The following is a 16,553-nucleotide window of genomic DNA, read 5'->3' as shown; positions in this document are numbered from 1 at the left end:
ATATCATGTGTACCGTGATCCTCCAGCTCAAGCCAGAAGCCCCTGGCAAGGCCGAAGCATTTTCCTACTTACGGGACTAAACCTCTGTCTCCCTCCCCTGCTCTCAGGGGTGGCATATTCTACAGGTAATAGAACCCTAGGATGTTCCATTCTCGCCAGCCCAGTCTTTCCCCAGTCCTTTGTAAGCAGGAGGAGTAAGATTTTAGAAGCAGATTGGACACGATGCTATTGTGTCAAAGATCCAAGCAGGGTTCGCAAGGCCTGGGACAAGAACAGGACAGAAAGGCTTGCACAAAGGAAAGTGGAATTCCACTGGTAGCAACAAGACTCTTGTTATCGGACTCCTCCACTTACTGCTCAGAAGTAAACTGCACTCTGGGCTCACAGTCCCCCTACCACCCCCTGCCGCCACCCCACTGCAGTACCAACTTTCCCTCTCCTGACCAGCTACAGCCAACAGCTCTCTCTGATCTCCAGTTAGCACCTGGAGACGTGGCCCTGTCCTTGTCTGACAAGGAACAGGGACCTAGATGAGTGCTGTGTAGTGTGAGGACCCTTGGCTAAGGAGCCATCTCCCCTCTGCCCATCCCTAGAGCACCAACTCTTCATAGTGAACCAGGAATGGATGGGTCACCCCATATCCTACACCGAGGACTGCTTTCTCAAACCTAAGACAAACACCATGTACCCCAAAAGAGGAGGGAAAGTGGACAGGAGGACCCAATAGAGAAGGAGAGACCAGGGAGAGCTTTGAGATCAGAATTCAATTCTTTAATACAAAATGCTTTTTTTTTCTTAAGATATATCTGTATTTCTTTGTTGCTGTTTAAAAATAAATATGTACTACGGAATATCTCGGAAAACTGCTCTAGAGACAAAGACGTGATGTTAATATCTTTTCCCCCACAATTATTACGGATAAACAGTAGCACCAATAAATAAATGATAACAAATATTAAAATTAAAAAAGGAGAGAGATTTAGTATGTAGAATTCTCTATTTTTTCTCGTTTTGTTTTTACATATAAAAAACAGAATAGCAATGTCTATTTTATCAGAATCACATATATACATAAACATATATATATATATATATATTTATATACAAACACAAGTTGCCAAATATATATATAGTATGTAAATGTATATTGAAACCTTATTTCAAAGGAATGTGTGGTGGGGACAGGGGAGGGCAGAGCTGAGTGTTAGCAAAATTAAATATCTTCTCAGGACAAGCTAGTGACTGTCACCGATCTGGGAGAGAGAGATTGGAAACACAGATTTCATACACACACACACAGAGAAAAACAAAACAAAACAAAACAAAAAAAAAAGTACAAATAAGAAAGAGCAAGAGATGCATCCTCATAAATAGTTGAAATTAAATATTAACCAAGAATACTGAAAAAACCCTACTCTTTAATTAAATTAACTGTTTTAATTTCTAATTAAAAAGGGCTATTAAATAAGTACCGTATATAAAACACTTTCTCTTTTCTCTGCCTCCATGAGGGGCTTGCGGGTCCTGCCCCATTGCTCTGTACCTTGGGAAGGGAAAATGGGGAAGGGTAAGCCACTCACACACACAGCCAAGTCTCCTGGGGACAGAATTAGTGGTTTCAATGGTCTGATCACACAAGGTCCTCCTGAGCTATACCCAGGAAGTGGGGTAGGGAGAGGACGAGGGGTTCCCAGGAGGAGGAGGAGCCATTACCAGGCCTCTTCTTCCACCACTGTGTCTTCTCTTTGCCAGGACCCCTGTGGGAGGCCTCCTAGGCCCCTCAGAAGTGGAGGAGAGAGCTCGCTGGCCAGGCTCCTGATTCTTCCAGGCAGTGCCCAGAGGGGCAGGGTGCTCTTGCAGAATCTAGTGGGGATCCACAATAGTGCCATGTCCTGAGGCTCCCCAAAACGTCTGGTCGGAACCCGAATCTTTATCTCTTTATCTGTCATCTGTCTCTCTGTCCTCTTGACTCAGGGCCAGGGATGGGTTTGTCGTGTTTCTGGAAGTGAGCCAACGTGCCCCCGTGCCCTGGCCTTGCGTGCTCCCTGGCAGGCAAACAGACTTCGGCCTCTCTAAGAAGGACGAAAGACCACACCGGAGTCTTTCATCCCAATGTCTTCCCTGTCGGGATCCAAGTAAGGACATCCTCCTCCCAACTCAAGTCCACAGCAGTCAAACATATCCAGTGAAGACACCAATAACATTAGCAGAGTTAATTTAAAAAAAAAAGAATATATATATATTTTATATATAAAACATATATATTTATTTATATATATAATATATATATATATATATGTGTGTGTATGTGGGTGGGTGTGTCTACAGGAATCCCAGAAACAAAACTCCCTAATCTTCCGGGCTTGGCGATTTAGCAGCAAATATAAGAAAATGGCGAATCCAGTTCCACGAGGGACCACCGTGCTTGGTCACCTGCCCGGGAATGCGTCTGCCGGAGTCTCGCCCTCCGGACCCAAAGTGCTCCTCGAAGAGTCTCCTCTCCCTTCATGTCAGGCTTTCTGGATTAAGGACTGTTCTGTCGACGGTGACGATGGTGGTGTGGTGGTGACATGGTTAATCGGTCTTTCCGGTGAGAGGTCTAGTTCCCGAAACCCTGAGGGAGGCTCCTTCCTGCAGCCTGGCTCACCGCCTTGGCTTGTCACATCTGTGGCAAATGGCAAAAAGAGGTGGGGGTTAGGGCCACAGGAGCCTGGCGATGAGGCAAGCAGCCTCCCCAGGCCTGGGAGCCCATGGGTCCCTACTGTGGGCTGGCGCCACGGGAACTGAGTTCCCAAAGGTGCAGGTGAGACAGAGTCCCAGTGGAGAGAGAGAGAGACCAAGCCCTGCCTTCTAAAGATGGCAAACTAGGGAAGACAAGACAGACACGGAAATACAAGAGCGACAAAGGAGCGATGACCAAAGGCAGCCCCCGAGTGACATTCCACAGCACACGGATGACAAGGTTAGATGTCGTTAGCTGAGAGAGGGTCCCTGCAGAAGGATTCTCAGTTTGGGCTCTAGGGCTGGGTTTAGGGGATGGGAAAGGTACCTTGAGGTAGGCCAGTGGCAAAGGACTGCCTTGGGGATGTGTTCTGCCCAAGGGAGGACACAGGAGCTCCTGAAAGATCGGAGAGCATCTATGCTCCCCAGACCTCTCTCAGCCTTAGCCTCTACCTTGAACTGCGGTGGCTACACCTGCCCTTTACCACATGATGCCTAACCTTAGGCTGAGGACGGACAACTCAGTGGCTTTGTCCCTCCTGTTGAAGCAGAATGGATCCCCGAGGACTTTCTCCTCTTGCTCCTGCCCCTGGCTGGTTACTCTGAGGCCAGCCTGAAAACACAGGTCCTAACCCAGTCTTGTTAACTTGATTCCCAGACACAGGCAGTAGTGGACGGGAGTTGGATCTCTGGAAGTCAGGTGACTTCCGTTAGCTCCGAGCTTACTCCGGAGACCCTACAATACCAAGGGCTTTTTCTCTTCCTTAAAATCCTCCAGTGAGCTGAGCCCCTTCACCCAGCTCCGTGGCTGGGAAGAGTCCCACCCCAGCACTAAAGGACCCATTGTTCTGATACAGTCTCACAGGAACAACTCCATACCAGCAACCACAGAGCCAGAGAGAGAGACCCGCTAGGTCTCTGGTGTCTTCTGAGCACCCTCAAGATGCAGGAATGCAAGTGCAGAGGAGACACGTGCCAAAGAATCCTTGCACTACCTGGAAGGCTGGCCCTTTGTTGGCCATCCCTTAAAAGCCTTCCCTCCCTGGGTGATGCTCACCCTTAGGACAGGACGTACCGGTATAAACAAGCCTGTGACTGCCAGTCACCAGCCCTGTGCCCTTGCACTCCCCGGTGAATGTGGCCATACACAATGTCTACTTGTGAGCTTGACACTTCCTAAGTCCACATGGACAAAAGACATGAGTACAGACACCTGGGGACCCCAACAGTTTATGAAGCAGGCCCAGGATTCAGGTGTTCATGGAGTCCCATCAGGAAGAATAGGTCTGGCTCTTTCCCTGAAACCATGCTGGAAGCATTTAAAATGTGTCGGCTGTTCAGGACTGTCACCCTTGCCCTGACTGGTGTAGGATAAGCTATTTAATGTCCTCAGATGTGTGTAGAAAAGAATTTCCCAACCCAAACCAACAGCAGACCCCTCTCTTTCAGTCTAAAGTGGACCCCGGTCTGAGGTGGACATGACTCGTCCTCACAGAGCTCCAGTGTGAGGGAGACAGCCTATCTTCAAGAAGCCATAGTCTTAAGGGGACAGACAGCAGGAGATAAAGCTTCAAGCCCAGGAAAAATACAGAGGGGTGAGAAGCCCAGCTGTGCAGGCTCTCCGGGGGCAAAGGTGCAACCAGGGAACACTGTTAGACACCACTCCATACCTGGAAGGGATCTGAGGTTTTAGCACTTGCACCAAAGATAGAATTAACAACGTCAGCACCACCAACATCAGCTTCCGTAAGCAGCAGGACCACAGGACACAACACACAGCTTGCGTCCACACCATCACATTAAATCACAGCAGCCTACCCACTCAGGCAACCCGGGCCACCTCAGAGCAGGCTCACTGGGCCAGAATGGAGCCAGAGGCCCCGCACAGCCCCAGCAGTAGAGAAGGTAGCAGTCACCATGCAGGCAGCTAGAACAAGCAGTTGGCCCCTCACAAGTGTGCTCTCTCTGTCACTCTTTTTCTCTCTCTCTCTCTCTCTCTCCCGTGTCTGCGATGCCCCTCTCTGACTCTTGCTTGCCCTCTGGAAACCAACCTGCAAGTACGTTCGTTTAACTCAAGCTGCCTCGCCTTGCAACGCGAGTCTGTGTTTTTGCAGGAACATTTACACGTCTGCGGATCTTGGACAAACAAATGCTTTCTCCGCTCTGAACAAGGCTCACAGTGACTGCAAAAAGGCAAAAGGAAAGATATCTAAGCTAGAGCGTCAGCAGAGAGAGAGAGAGAAAATCCCATGCAACACCCCTGACACATCTGCGGCGGCTTCCCCACCCAGCTCTTCGGCCCCCAGGCTCTTTCCACAGATCCGAGCACTCTAGCAGAAGACAGAGAGAGTGGCAGAGAGACGCAGCGCTGGCAGGACGTGTGCCTGCAGGAAGAAGAGGGCACAGGCGGGCAGAATGCGGGGGTTTGAGGAAAGGCTGCCGTGAGGGACGATGCTGTGTCCCACAAAGACCTGGGCCTATCCTGGGCCACAGGGCCCCAACTACTGCTGTGCCCACAACACACCTTGACTCTTCACCTGCTGGGGACTACGATAAGTGGCCCAGGAGACCACCAGGGTACCTTCCCCCCGGAAACGGGCCCCTGCCAAGACCCTCCACCAAGGGAGAGGGCCAATGGAAGGCAAGCCAAGTCCAGAGGCACTGTCCACCAGCCAGGCCTCCAGAGCTCAACAGAGCCAAAAGGCAGAGGAAGAGGCCACCATAGAAGACCTCTATGGGTGATCCTGGTTAAACTGGAACAGAGAGGGCTTTCCCCTCCTGGAGCCTCAAGTCCAGTGTCAAAGCATTTCCAACAGACGAGAATGGGCTGCCACCCGGCATCATCTTCAGCCCACCACAATCCACTTCCCACCAGTATACCCCTTAACTCATTCCACGATGCCCTCCACACCACCCCTACCCTCCAGACATGTGCAGGAGCCTAGAGCAGTGGAAACCAGTTGGATGAGAGGGCCCCGATGCCCAGCGCCCATGCCAACCACGGCCCCGCCACCAATGCCCAGTGAGTGAGAGAAAGTTGGTGCCCAGCCAAGCTCGAGTCCCCTCCCTGAATTCAATGCTCAGGATCTACTCACCTTCCAGCCACCCCAACCCAACCCTGGACCAGCAATGCCACCACCAAATCTACCCATTGGTGCCATTAGTGGGGTGAGTGACAGAGAGAGAGACTGAGGCAGGGCAAGAGTCAGAGGGGGGCTGTGGGTGGGAGTGGGGCGGGGCGGGGTAGGGTTAGAGGAACTGCAGGCGATTGTCTGGAGGCCAGGAAGGCTCCAAGGAATTAGACAGCAGCGGCACCAACGTACACGCTCCAGGATTTAAACCGGGATTTCTTGCGCTTTCGTTTTTGACCCTTTCCCTTTCCTCGAACTGATTTTCTGGAAAATATAAAAACAGAAACAGACAGGAAGAGAACGAGAGGGAAGAGAAGAGAGGAGCAGTGAAGAAGACAGAAGCAGGAGACCCAAAGCCACCCTAGTCACTCCCCGGAGCAGCCTCCGGGTGGTCAGGGACAGCACGCACCTTCCTTCTCACTTTGCACACAGTAGGGCGGCAGTCCCAGCCCCAGGCAGGGCTTTGAGTGATTAGCAGAAACTGTGAAAGGCACAGCTTCTAGGCTCATGTGGCCCCTGGTCTCAGGCAGAACGCAAAGCCATAAGGGCAAGATCATTGTCCAGCAAGCCGGGACAGTTAGACCCTGAAGGTCAGGAGGCAAGAGACGGTCTAAGCCAGACTTTAATGAGAAAGGGTTAGAAGAGGGCTGCGCGTCAGAATGTCTGCCTTTACTTCCAAGTGTGATAATAGGAGTCCCTGTGGGGCTCCTGCCTCACAGTATCCTTGGTGAGAGGGGACAGTTACTTGAGAAATGGCATATAAGCCAGGGCAGGAGATGGGGCACCAGCTACCCAGCAGTCATCTGGGATGGGTAGTGGGGCTGGCTGTCGTCAGAGCCAGCACTGATGATGGGGGCCAGGGGAAGAAGAACAGTAGTATAGCCTCCAAGGTATGTGATTAGGGGACCAGGGGACTTGGTAGGGGCTCTTCTCTCCAGAGGTCAAAGCCTACCGCTAGACTCTCTTCCGAACTCAGGTGAACCCTACCATTCTCCCTATGGGCAAAGCAGACATCTAGGGAACAGCTGAGAGGGACAAGCTACAGCCTGCCATCCTCCAGGGAACCAGCATTCTCTAGACCTGCCAAGTCCCAGAAAAGATATGGTGGCCTGCCTGTCACAGGGAAAGAGACAGGAAGAAGGGACCTGGGGAGAAGCAGGTCTGTCCTGCTTGGGAGAAAGCACTGGAAGGAGAAAGCTCTCCACGCAGGGCTACCTGCCTAGCCCTTTGCTCTGGGAGATACAGTAGTAGTGGGACCTGAGGACTTAGGGAGAGGCATGAGAATGTCATATCTACCAAGTGGTAGGGCAGACAGAAAGGGGTACGGGGTGGGGGCAGGGAGGAGGGGTTGGGGTGCTCTCTCTCAGTCGCTCCTTCACTACAAGGTCATCCCCCAGCAATGTCAGCCACCCTCCCATCCTGAACTGACCTTCCACAACAATCAACAGGAAACCTGAGGAGATGGCCACCACATCACTTTTCCTCCCCCGCTAAGAGAGCTGTGTCTGCTACCTGCCACACTCCTACAGGAAGGCAGGCACACACACACACACACACACACACACACACACACACACACACACACACACACACACACACCAGGAAATCTCCTGGGACCTAAGAAACCTGGACCGCCACAGTCACCACCGTACAAAGCCCAGGCCACATCCCCTGATACACAGAAACTGCCCTAGGGCACCTACTCCTTCTCCCTCACCCTGCTGTGGGTGCAAGTGTCCATACACCCTCCACCACCCACACCAAAACACTGTGTGCTGGCCGGGAGGGACCCGAGCCCGGAGGGCAGCATCTTCTTCAGGCTGTATGTCTTCATCACTCTAGAGCCATGAGCCCACTTCGGTCACCATGCTACCAGTCCACCCAATGCCACTGAGGCCATCAGAGCACCCAAGAGAGGAAGCCAAAAGCCCCGAACCAAGAAAATGGGAAAGAGATGCTAACATGTGGTCACTTACTTTTCTGGCTTAGTTCTATCTTTCTTTGGTCTGCAATGGGTAGAGAAAGGGGGAGAAAACAAGACACAGGAGTTAAAACGGCGATAACGATTTGGGACTAATCTTACACGATGCTTCGGATTCAGCAATGCTATCTTATTCTTTTTGCCTAATAACAAAGTGGGGCCCTGCAATGCTGTGTGTGGGGGTTGGGGGGGTGCACTGAATTGCTGTGTCCGTTCTCTAGAGGTGGGGAACCGCAGCATGCCGAGTTTGCACAGCTAGTTGGAAGGTGGGCCTGCGCTAACACACGTAACATGCTCAGCTCTGGAGCAGACGTCGGCTGTGTGCTACCTGAGTGGGAAGCTCTGGCCTCACCTGCATTCACATCTGCTATGCTGCAGGAAGCTCATCTCTCCTATGTGCTGGCTTTGGTGAGGTTTGATCCGCATGATCTGCAGAGGGAAGGAATAGATCACAGAGGTTAGTGACCCAGCCAGCCATACCCCTATGGGTCACCCCAGGGCTCCTGCCGTTTAGCACCCAGGGGTTCTATTGAGCAGGGCTAGGTGGTGGAGGTAGGGGGACCAGGGCTCTAACAGAAAAGAACCTCAGGTCACCCCAGCTCCCCCAACCCTGCTGGCCTTAAGGAGCACTTGCTCTTCTGGAGAGCAGACATGGCTGCAAGGGTTGGCCAGGCTGGGAATTCAGGTCCTGGATTCTTACCATTCCCATCCCCCTGCATCCCCTCCCAAGCTTCACCCTGACCCCTAAAAGCTACCTAAGAGCTTCCCTCCCACTCTCCACCCCGTCTGGGCCCAGATCCACCCACTAGGTAGCACCTCAAGCCAGGCTTTTAATTCTGCGTAAGCTACCCCATCCCAATAGGACCCTGGAGTGGGGAGTGGGGGAGCCTTGGGCTCTCCTGGAGAAAGAGAAGAACACTTGTTGCAGGCAGCAGCCCCCCTGTCGAGCCCAGGGAGCAAAGGTCATGAAAGCAGATGGTCGCATCGTGGAGAGCTTCGGCAGAGAAGTACAGAAGTGCAGGCAGGCGTCTTCTTCCCCAAGGTGGAAAAGAACGCCCCCGACCTCATCTCCTGACCCCCCCAAGCCCAATTTAGCTCCTCCTACCAAAAAGTTTCCAAGGCAGAGGCCCAGACAACCTTCTACTGCCCTCCTTGTACCCCCCTGTCCTCCTGGACCCCCCAGTCCCCTGTGCCACAGGTGCCCACCTGCATAGTGATGTTGCTCTCCGACGTGGGCACGCACTCCAGGGCTTCATCATTGCAGCAGCCCGCACACCGCATTAGGGGCACACAGGACGGCTTGAAGATATACTCTATCTCATCGGGGTACTCCTGGAAGATGTCCACCAGGGTCTCAATTGGACGGCAATAACTGCGCTGGTAGACGTCCATGAACTTCACCACTGTGTGGGAGGGATGACGCGGGAGCCAGTTAGTGACGCAAAGGATGGATGACCGGCTTCTAGCTCCACCCAGCTTTGAAAGACCACTCCTCTCAGCTTCTGTATCAGGTAAGCGCTTCCAAAACCAGCAAACTGAAGCCCCTCCCTCATTTCCAGGTCCAGGTCCGGGGGAGGTGGCCTGCCACACCCGACTCCATTCCTCATTGTAACAGCAAGTTCCTACCGACTGTAGCACCAGATCAGCCTGAGCATGGGTGCCCTGATTTCTGCTTTCCTCTCTGAGCTATGACCATACCGCAACCAGGCCAACAGCCACTCAAACACATACTGGACACCGAGGACAGCTATGGATATGCGTACTCTTCCCCAGGTTACCCCTAAGCACGACCAGGAGCCCATTTATAAATGGGGATCTGGAGGCTCAAAGAAACACCACCATTTGTCCCAAAGGCCACTTGGCAGGTAAGACGCAATTGGAACGAGCTGTGACGGCAAAGCCTTCTGATACCTACATCCTGCGCAAACACAGAAGCTTCAAGAGGCACCCGCCAGTCCCCCTTCCCCGGACTTCTGCCTGAGACAAATCAGCAGGTGGCAGTGGGCAGGCACACCATGTAGGTCCTGTCAGCACTAAGAACCCCGCCCAAGAGGGCAAACTGTTTGCATCATGGAAAGAACAGGATCTGCCTCTGTACCGGGCATTTCTAGAAGCCGACCTGGAGGAAGACAGGGGAGAGACCTTTTCCCAGGCAGAGTTATGAGGTACAAGAGATCAGGAAGAGGCACTTGAGGGCCAAGGGGCGGGCGCTAAGACTTCTCTGGGACACCAAATGGTGGCTCGGCTTGCCACTTCTGGTCATACCCCTAAGGCTACCCCACAGAAGCCAGTCCCTGACGTGAGAGAAGGAACACAAGCTCACACGGGCCCAAGTTCTACTAGCAGTCAGTATGACCTTGGGCCTGTCCCTCCAGTCTCTGGGCCTCTCTCTGTGGAAGCAGGTTGGCCTGACCTCTAAGGACACTTACGGGAGCAGGAAGGTGGTGGTGCTGACCCTTTGCTAGCCCTCAAAACAACTCTTCTTTTCTCATTCCGGGTGACAAAGTTTGGAATGTCACCAAAGGCATTTTAAGTGCACGCTCCAGAGACTACACACCCTCACCCTCCCAAACCCGGGGCCACAGCCAAACCTCCCTTTACTCTTCAAAGTTTTTTTTTTTTTTATTTTCCCAGAAAGTTAAAGAAGAGGGGACCCAGGTTTAGGGTAGGTTGGCAAGAAATGGGGGTGCAGAAGAAAAGGTGGAACAATGTCAAACAGGAAAAGGGGTGGGGGTAACCTAAGCTGCCACCCCTGGGCTTTGCTCAAGGGCTCTCTTTTCTATCTGGACAAGCAAAGAATTCTTGTCTGGCCCCAAAGAGTTAACACAAAACACAGCCAAAAAAAGAGTTCATGAGATCAGATCTGAAAAATTCTTTTCAAGGAAAGTCTATATTGAAGATGACTAACCCAGGATTTAAAAAAAAAAAAAAAAAAAAAAAAAAAAAAACTAACCCTTCATCTTGGCTGAGCCAGAGGTGGCTCAGGCTACTTAGAGGCCCCACACAGGAGCAGGCAGCAGAGAGATGTGACCGAGGAATGAATGGAGGTGGGAGCTTGGTGTACAAAGACCTAAAATGCGAATCCTTTCCAAAAACTTCTTAGAGTCCCCGAGGTCCATAGGAGGTGGAGGAAGTGACTTGGCCAGTACCCATGGGAGCCTGGCCCCTGCCCCCAAGGCACTGCTGCCGCTTCGGGCGTGTGCACACATACACTCCGGCATCGGGCTTTCGTGGTTTTCCTTATTTATGGCAGACAAGCTCTTCTCCATCAAACAAAGACCGTTTGTCTTGCCTCTCCCAGACCACAGAGCCCACTAGGAAGCAGAAGGGGGTGGGTAGCACTTTGGAAGTAGGGGCCTGTCAGTGGCCGGGGCCAGAGAGTGGCAGAAAGCCAGGCCTTGGGCCAGAGAAAGGGCTCCAAGAGGGGAGGAGGCAAAACCGGCTGGACATCACCAGCCTTCCTTGGCTGCTGGCTCCTGCAGCCACAGTGGATTTGGGTCAGGGAAATAAGCCTGGAGGAAGACCCCAGGGCCTTCCCTACTCTGAGGAAGGACACTGGGGGAGTGGCATCCGGCTGGAGCAGAGGCCACACTCAGTGCTGGGGAGAGCCAGGGCGTCCCCAGAGAGATGGGAGGATCCCGGTACTCCAAACCACACTGGAACAAAAGGCAGGCGGACTCAGGGTTGGGCAGGGGGGCGGGGCGCCTGAGAGCTATAGCCGGCCCTCTGCTGGTCCTGTAGGGAAGCTCACAGCACCCAAACGCAGTCTATGGAAGCTGTTACACTCAGAGAAATGCAAAGCCAGGACTCAGGAGTCCTATTAGGATATCCTTCCATCCTGTCCCCAGCCTCACACAGAAAGGGTCACAGCCCCCACGGGTAGCTGTGGGTGTGTAGCAATGGCGCTGAACATGTCTCTTCCCCTGGGAGAAGCGGGTACAAGAGACACCTCCCAGGACATCTGGAAACCTCGAGCACGGTCTTCCTCTTCGCCTGTGCTCACCGCAAGCTTTCCAGATAAGATGTCACTGGGAAAGCTATTAGAAAAAGCAACAAGTCCTGTTTCTAGCAGAAAGCCCAACAGGAGACACCTTAAGAAACACAAGGGTTAAGCTCAAAAGTACCGGTGCAATCTCGATCCTCATATTCCTGCGCCCCACCCCCCAGGTCGGAGAAAGAGGAATGGGACAACGGGGACCCATTACAAGCATGAGGACTCACCTTCATGGGCTTTCTGCTCCCCTTCTGTCGTGGGTGCAGCCTGGGACCACTGAGGACAAAACAAAGAGTAAAGAGCGTTGTCAGGGACAGGGCCAGCCACAGGAGTCCCAGGCCTGACACCACCGAATCCCTTGATTTCTTTTTGCCTCCTCTCCCAACCCCCAGCTCCCACCCTCCCCAAGTCTTCTGAGTCGCACGCACGGGGAACAGTAGGGGTCCTGTGGGCCCAGAGCATACCCACTACTCCGGATGGCTTCAATTCTGAACCCGTGAAAGTTAAAGACTAACCAGGTGTGAGGGAGCTCACAATGTAGGAGGAAAATACCAGAATCCTGCTTGACCCAGGCCCCCAGCCCCGTCCTGTTCTTGTCCTGTTCCTTTTCCCACTACCCCCGATTCCCTGGTCCCAAGCCATGGGTAAGCATTAAGGTCAAATAGGACAAATTTGGACTGGGGCAGGAAGGAAAGACTGGGGGCGAGAAAAACAACGTGGTGACCTTCTCCTGCTGACATGACAAATACCAGGGTTAGCTCGCGTTGAAGAGAGATGCAGAGGACCGAAGGGCACCAACTACCCTCCCCCATCTGAACTCTTCCCAGGCCTGGGGAATAGTCAGCATACCCACAGGTTGCTCAAGGGGTGAAAAGCTGGGCGGAAGCTCCTAGGGAAGGGAGAATCCCATTCTCCTCCCACCCCAGTCTGCCCAGGTCCCGATTGCAGCTTCCAAAGCCTGGCTAGCCTCCCACTCCCACATCCCGGGCCTCTCACCTGGGCTAGCCTCCCACTCCCACATCCCGGGCCTCTCACCTGGGCTAGCCTCCCACTCCCACATCCCGGGCCTCTCACCTGGGCAGGGCACTCTGCTTAAATGTACCCAGGGAAGCTTTCTCCTCAGTTCTGCCAGGGGGTCCTTTGCCCCACCCTGAGCCCTCCAACCTTCCTCATCCCCACCAGTTCCTCTCTCCCCTCCCTAGAAGCTCTGAAGGTCACCAAGAAGGCCCTGTGGGCCTGATGTGGCAAGCAAGCCAAGGCTCCTGGCCTTCCTGAGGGTCTCCTGTTGCTACAACTCCCCAGACACCTGCTTCACACCAACCTGGACCTCCAACTGCCCCAGAGGGACCGACTCCCACCCTTGGTCTGTCTCTGTCTCTTTTTCCTAAGAGCAATCCATCCAGGGCCCTCAGCCTTGCCACCAGGGCCAAGGTCAGAGGTGGCCCTTCTCAAGACATAGCCTCCCACTGCAGCTGCTCCAGGTTGGTCCTGGATTCTGCACTTAATCAGGCCCTCAAATACCCCCTCAATAGCCTCATGACATTCTCCTTCCTCCTCTGTCTAGACCCCCAGTGGAGAAAGGAAACAGAAACTTTGAACCCCTTCCCAGATGGGGAGGTTCTAGGCAGGGACTGGCCAGGTGTCCTTCTCTGGGGGCCTCTGAAGGTCACACTGTGGCCAAGCACTCCTACCCTCCTCCCCACATGAAGGCCCAGAACCAAGGCCTTTGTGCCAGGGTCTGGGGACCTCTGGATGGTGGCAGGGACACCTGCCCTTCTCCTTCCTTCTGCCTCCTTTCCAAGAAGGCTCTATAGCTGAGAATTAGAGGAAACGAGCATCAAAGGACCCTTTAGTAGGCAAATTGGGTGGGTAAGTTCAGAGTTAAACCACCTGCTCTCTGGGCATCAGGCTTTGCCAGGACAAAGTGTGTGTGAGATACTGACAAGGGATCCTGTCAAAGGAGTAGGAAAGGGCTGGTTCCAGGCTGCCCCTGTCTTAGCAAATATCAAGTCATGTTTCCAAAACGGGGGAAATAGGGTGATGTCAGCCCACCCTTCGTTGACCGCCCCCCCCAAAAAAAAGGTGAAACACAGCTAACTGGAGCTGCTGGGAGGAGAGGGAAGCACACCTTCACCAACTCAAAACTTAGGTCAGCGTTTCCACAAAGAACCCGAGGGTGGGCCCAACACCCCCACGTCTGACAGTCACCGTCCTTTTCCTGGGCCCTGGGGCCAGGAAGGGTCCGATGAGTCTTCGCAAGGAAAAGGAAAATATAAAAGGGTGGGAAGGGCTTTTCTGCACACCAGGCAGGAAATGGGGGAAAGGGGGAAGGGGCGTCGGGAAATTCTGCCTAGAGCAAGGCACGGGTAGAAGTTGGGAACGGAGGAAAGGGGTATGGGAGTTTCTCCCGGTCCCGGAGCTGGGGATACCTCCAGAGGTCACCTTCCTCGCGGAGGGCCGGTGGGGGAGGGGCGCCGCTTGTCGCCCGGGTCTCCGGGCTCCGGCAGCCGCGGCTCCGGGAACACGAGGCCGGCCAGGCCCGGGCTGATGTAATCGGCTCTGCGCCGCGCGCGCCCGGCCAGGCGGGGGAGGGCGGGCACCGCGCGGGACGCGAGCGGGGACGGGAGGGGGTGGCGCGGCGCAGGTGGCCCAACAAGCTAGAGGGGTGGGAGAGGGTCCCCGCAGTAATCCATCCTAAAACTTTCCCCAAACTCACTGCAAAGGCCGAAGAGGCCGAACGGCAGTGACAGCAAAGCCCCCTCAGTCGCCCGCGCCCTGCCCCCTCCACGATCTCTGCCCTCCCCCGGTCCAAGGTCCGAGCACCCCCAGGCATGCCCGCTGGGCTCCGGACTCCCGCCCCCTCTGCCCGGACTTCCAGTTCTCCCGGGACCCGCGACCCAGAGCAAACTTCTGCCGCCAGCCCCGGCGCAAGCCCAGCCCCCTCAGCCTCCTCCTCTGGCTCCCGCCCTCCGCTGCTCGGCCCAGATCGTACGTGCGGTGACTCTGGTGGGTGGGCAGGGCCCGCGTGGGCGGCGAGACTATCCTGGCGCCCTCCCACCTAGCGCGCACCCCCTCCCCCTCCACGTACGACGACTGAGGGGGACGCCTCGCGCCCGGTGCCCAAGGACCCGCGTGGGGCACGAAGCCCCCCACGCGCGCGCTCGCACGCACGCACGTCCCCAAGCGGGAGAGGCGCTCGCCATGGCCCGGCGACACCAGGCGGGCACGACCGCTTACCTTGGCATGGTGGAGGTACAGCAGTAAAGCCAGGGTCCAGTGCACCCAAGAGAGCAGAAAGTTCATGGTTTCAGAGGCCCGTCCGGGGCCGGCGCGGCTCGCGCTCCCTCTCCGGCTCGGACTGCGAGGCAGCCCGCTCTCTTGCGCGCCTTGGCGGGCTCCTCTCCCTTCTGGAACCGAGGCCCGGGCCGGGGCCTGGGGCGCGCGCGCGGCTGGAGCACTGTCTGCGCACACCGCCGCCTCACCCGTCCATGAGCCCGGCTCCTGAGAGCCGAGCGCCCACTGCGGCCCCCTCTCCTCTTCCTTCTCCCCTCTCTTCTCGGGCCCCGGCTTCTCCAGGCCCGAGCTAGCACTTCTCCCAGCTCCGATCGGTTTGCCTCCTGCGGCGCAGACCACGGCTACTCCGGAGAGAGAAGAGCCCAGAAGTTGGACGAAAAGTTTCCGAGCAATCCCGCGAGCCCCGACCCCCTCCACCCCGCCTCCGGGCGCGGGCTTCGGCTCCTGCTCGCGGCTCGCCGCCGCGTCCACCGTCGGCTGCCCGCCGGCGAGGAGGTGGGCGCTGGGGCTGGGGGCGGTGTCTGTCTGTCTGTCCGTCAGCGCGACTGGTCCGATGAAAGATCCCAAGGGGGAGGGCTCACGCCGCGCTCTGGCGGTCACCCCCAAAAGCAGGTCAGTCACTTTGCCCCTGTCCCTCTCTCTGTTCGCTCGCCAGCGCGCTCTCTGACCGGTCTCTCTCTCTCTCTTCCTTGACTTCTCTCTGGAGCTCCTGCTACCTCTTTCCTCTGCTGATTTCCAAAATCCGAAGTAATTTGAGGGAGTGAAGGAGCAACCTCCCCAAACCGTTGGCACGATTTAAGAGAGGAATAGGAAGCAAAAATAAATTAAAGCGTAAAACAATACAGTTTAAGAAAAAAAAAAAGAGGTTTGAATATCAAATCCCAGAGCAGACTCCCTGGCTGATGAGTCCGCTGAATAGTCTGCCTTGTCGCTGCGTCTCGCGACAGAGCTCCGCTGCCGCCGCTCAGCTCGCCCCCAGCGCCGCGGCCTCGCTGCAGCTCGGCTGCCCCAAGCCTCTGCGCTTCTCACCGGTAACAGCGGTGGAAAAAAAAAGGACCTCTGGCCCCGCCCCCAAAGGCCCCGCCCCAGGCCCGCCCCGGGGGCGAGGCCAGGCCGAACCAGGCACCGCCTTTCAGAAGCCCCTAGGCCACTACTGCGAAATAGAAATCTAAACCCCTTACCAGGGTCCATAGCCTGAGAATTATCTGTCCACCCCTTCAAACTTGGCTCGGGGACACACTGGGAATCCCAGGGTGTTGGGAATCAGGGGAGACAGGAGAGTGAGGGCAATTTCCTTTCCCAGGAATGTAGGAGAAAGTGGGGGGGGGGTGGGAGGCGGAGAGCTGGCAAGGACGTATGGGGAGACGGACACCCGGAGTGACCCCTGGCCTTCTCCCCTACCTCACAAACACACTATACACAGACACACACG

At 55.1% G+C, this 16,553-nt stretch overlaps 1 protein-coding gene across 6 annotated transcripts; it reads right to left on the bottom strand.

Annotated features, from left to right (window-relative positions):
* Positions 1–749: 749 nt before the first annotated feature.
* Vegfa (vascular endothelial growth factor A) lies at positions 750–16,152 on the bottom strand. 6 transcript variants are annotated; one of them, XM_032900651.1, is made up of 8 exons: positions 15,065–16,151; positions 12,055–12,103; positions 9,040–9,236; positions 8,186–8,262; positions 7,829–7,858; positions 6,045–6,116; positions 4,773–4,904; positions 750–2,665 (listed from the first exon to the last, which is right to left on the bottom strand). In XM_032900651.1, the coding sequence occupies exons 1-8, from the start codon at positions 15,128–15,130 to the stop codon at positions 2,644–2,646; spliced, it is 645 nt and encodes a 214-aa protein (XP_032756542.1). In that variant the 5' UTR covers positions 15,131–16,151; the 3' UTR covers positions 750–2,643. The 6 variants fall into 6 exon arrangements, with proteins under 6 accessions (XP_032756542.1, XP_032756545.1, XP_032756541.1 ...); XM_032900654.1 differs by lacking the exon at positions 15,065–16,151 and adding an exon at positions 14,820–14,841; XM_032900650.1 differs by lacking the exon at positions 15,065–16,151 and adding an exon at positions 14,544–14,762.
* Positions 16,153–16,553: the final 401 nt, after the last annotated feature.

This window comes from Rattus rattus, chromosome 4, assembly GCF_011064425.1.
Source record: "Rattus rattus isolate New Zealand chromosome 4, Rrattus_CSIRO_v1, whole genome shotgun sequence".
NCBI classification, from domain to species: Eukaryota; Metazoa; Chordata; class Mammalia; order Rodentia; family Muridae; genus Rattus; species Rattus rattus.
Note: the sequence above shows the minus strand (reverse complement) of the source record. Positions and strands in the feature narration are given on the sequence as shown.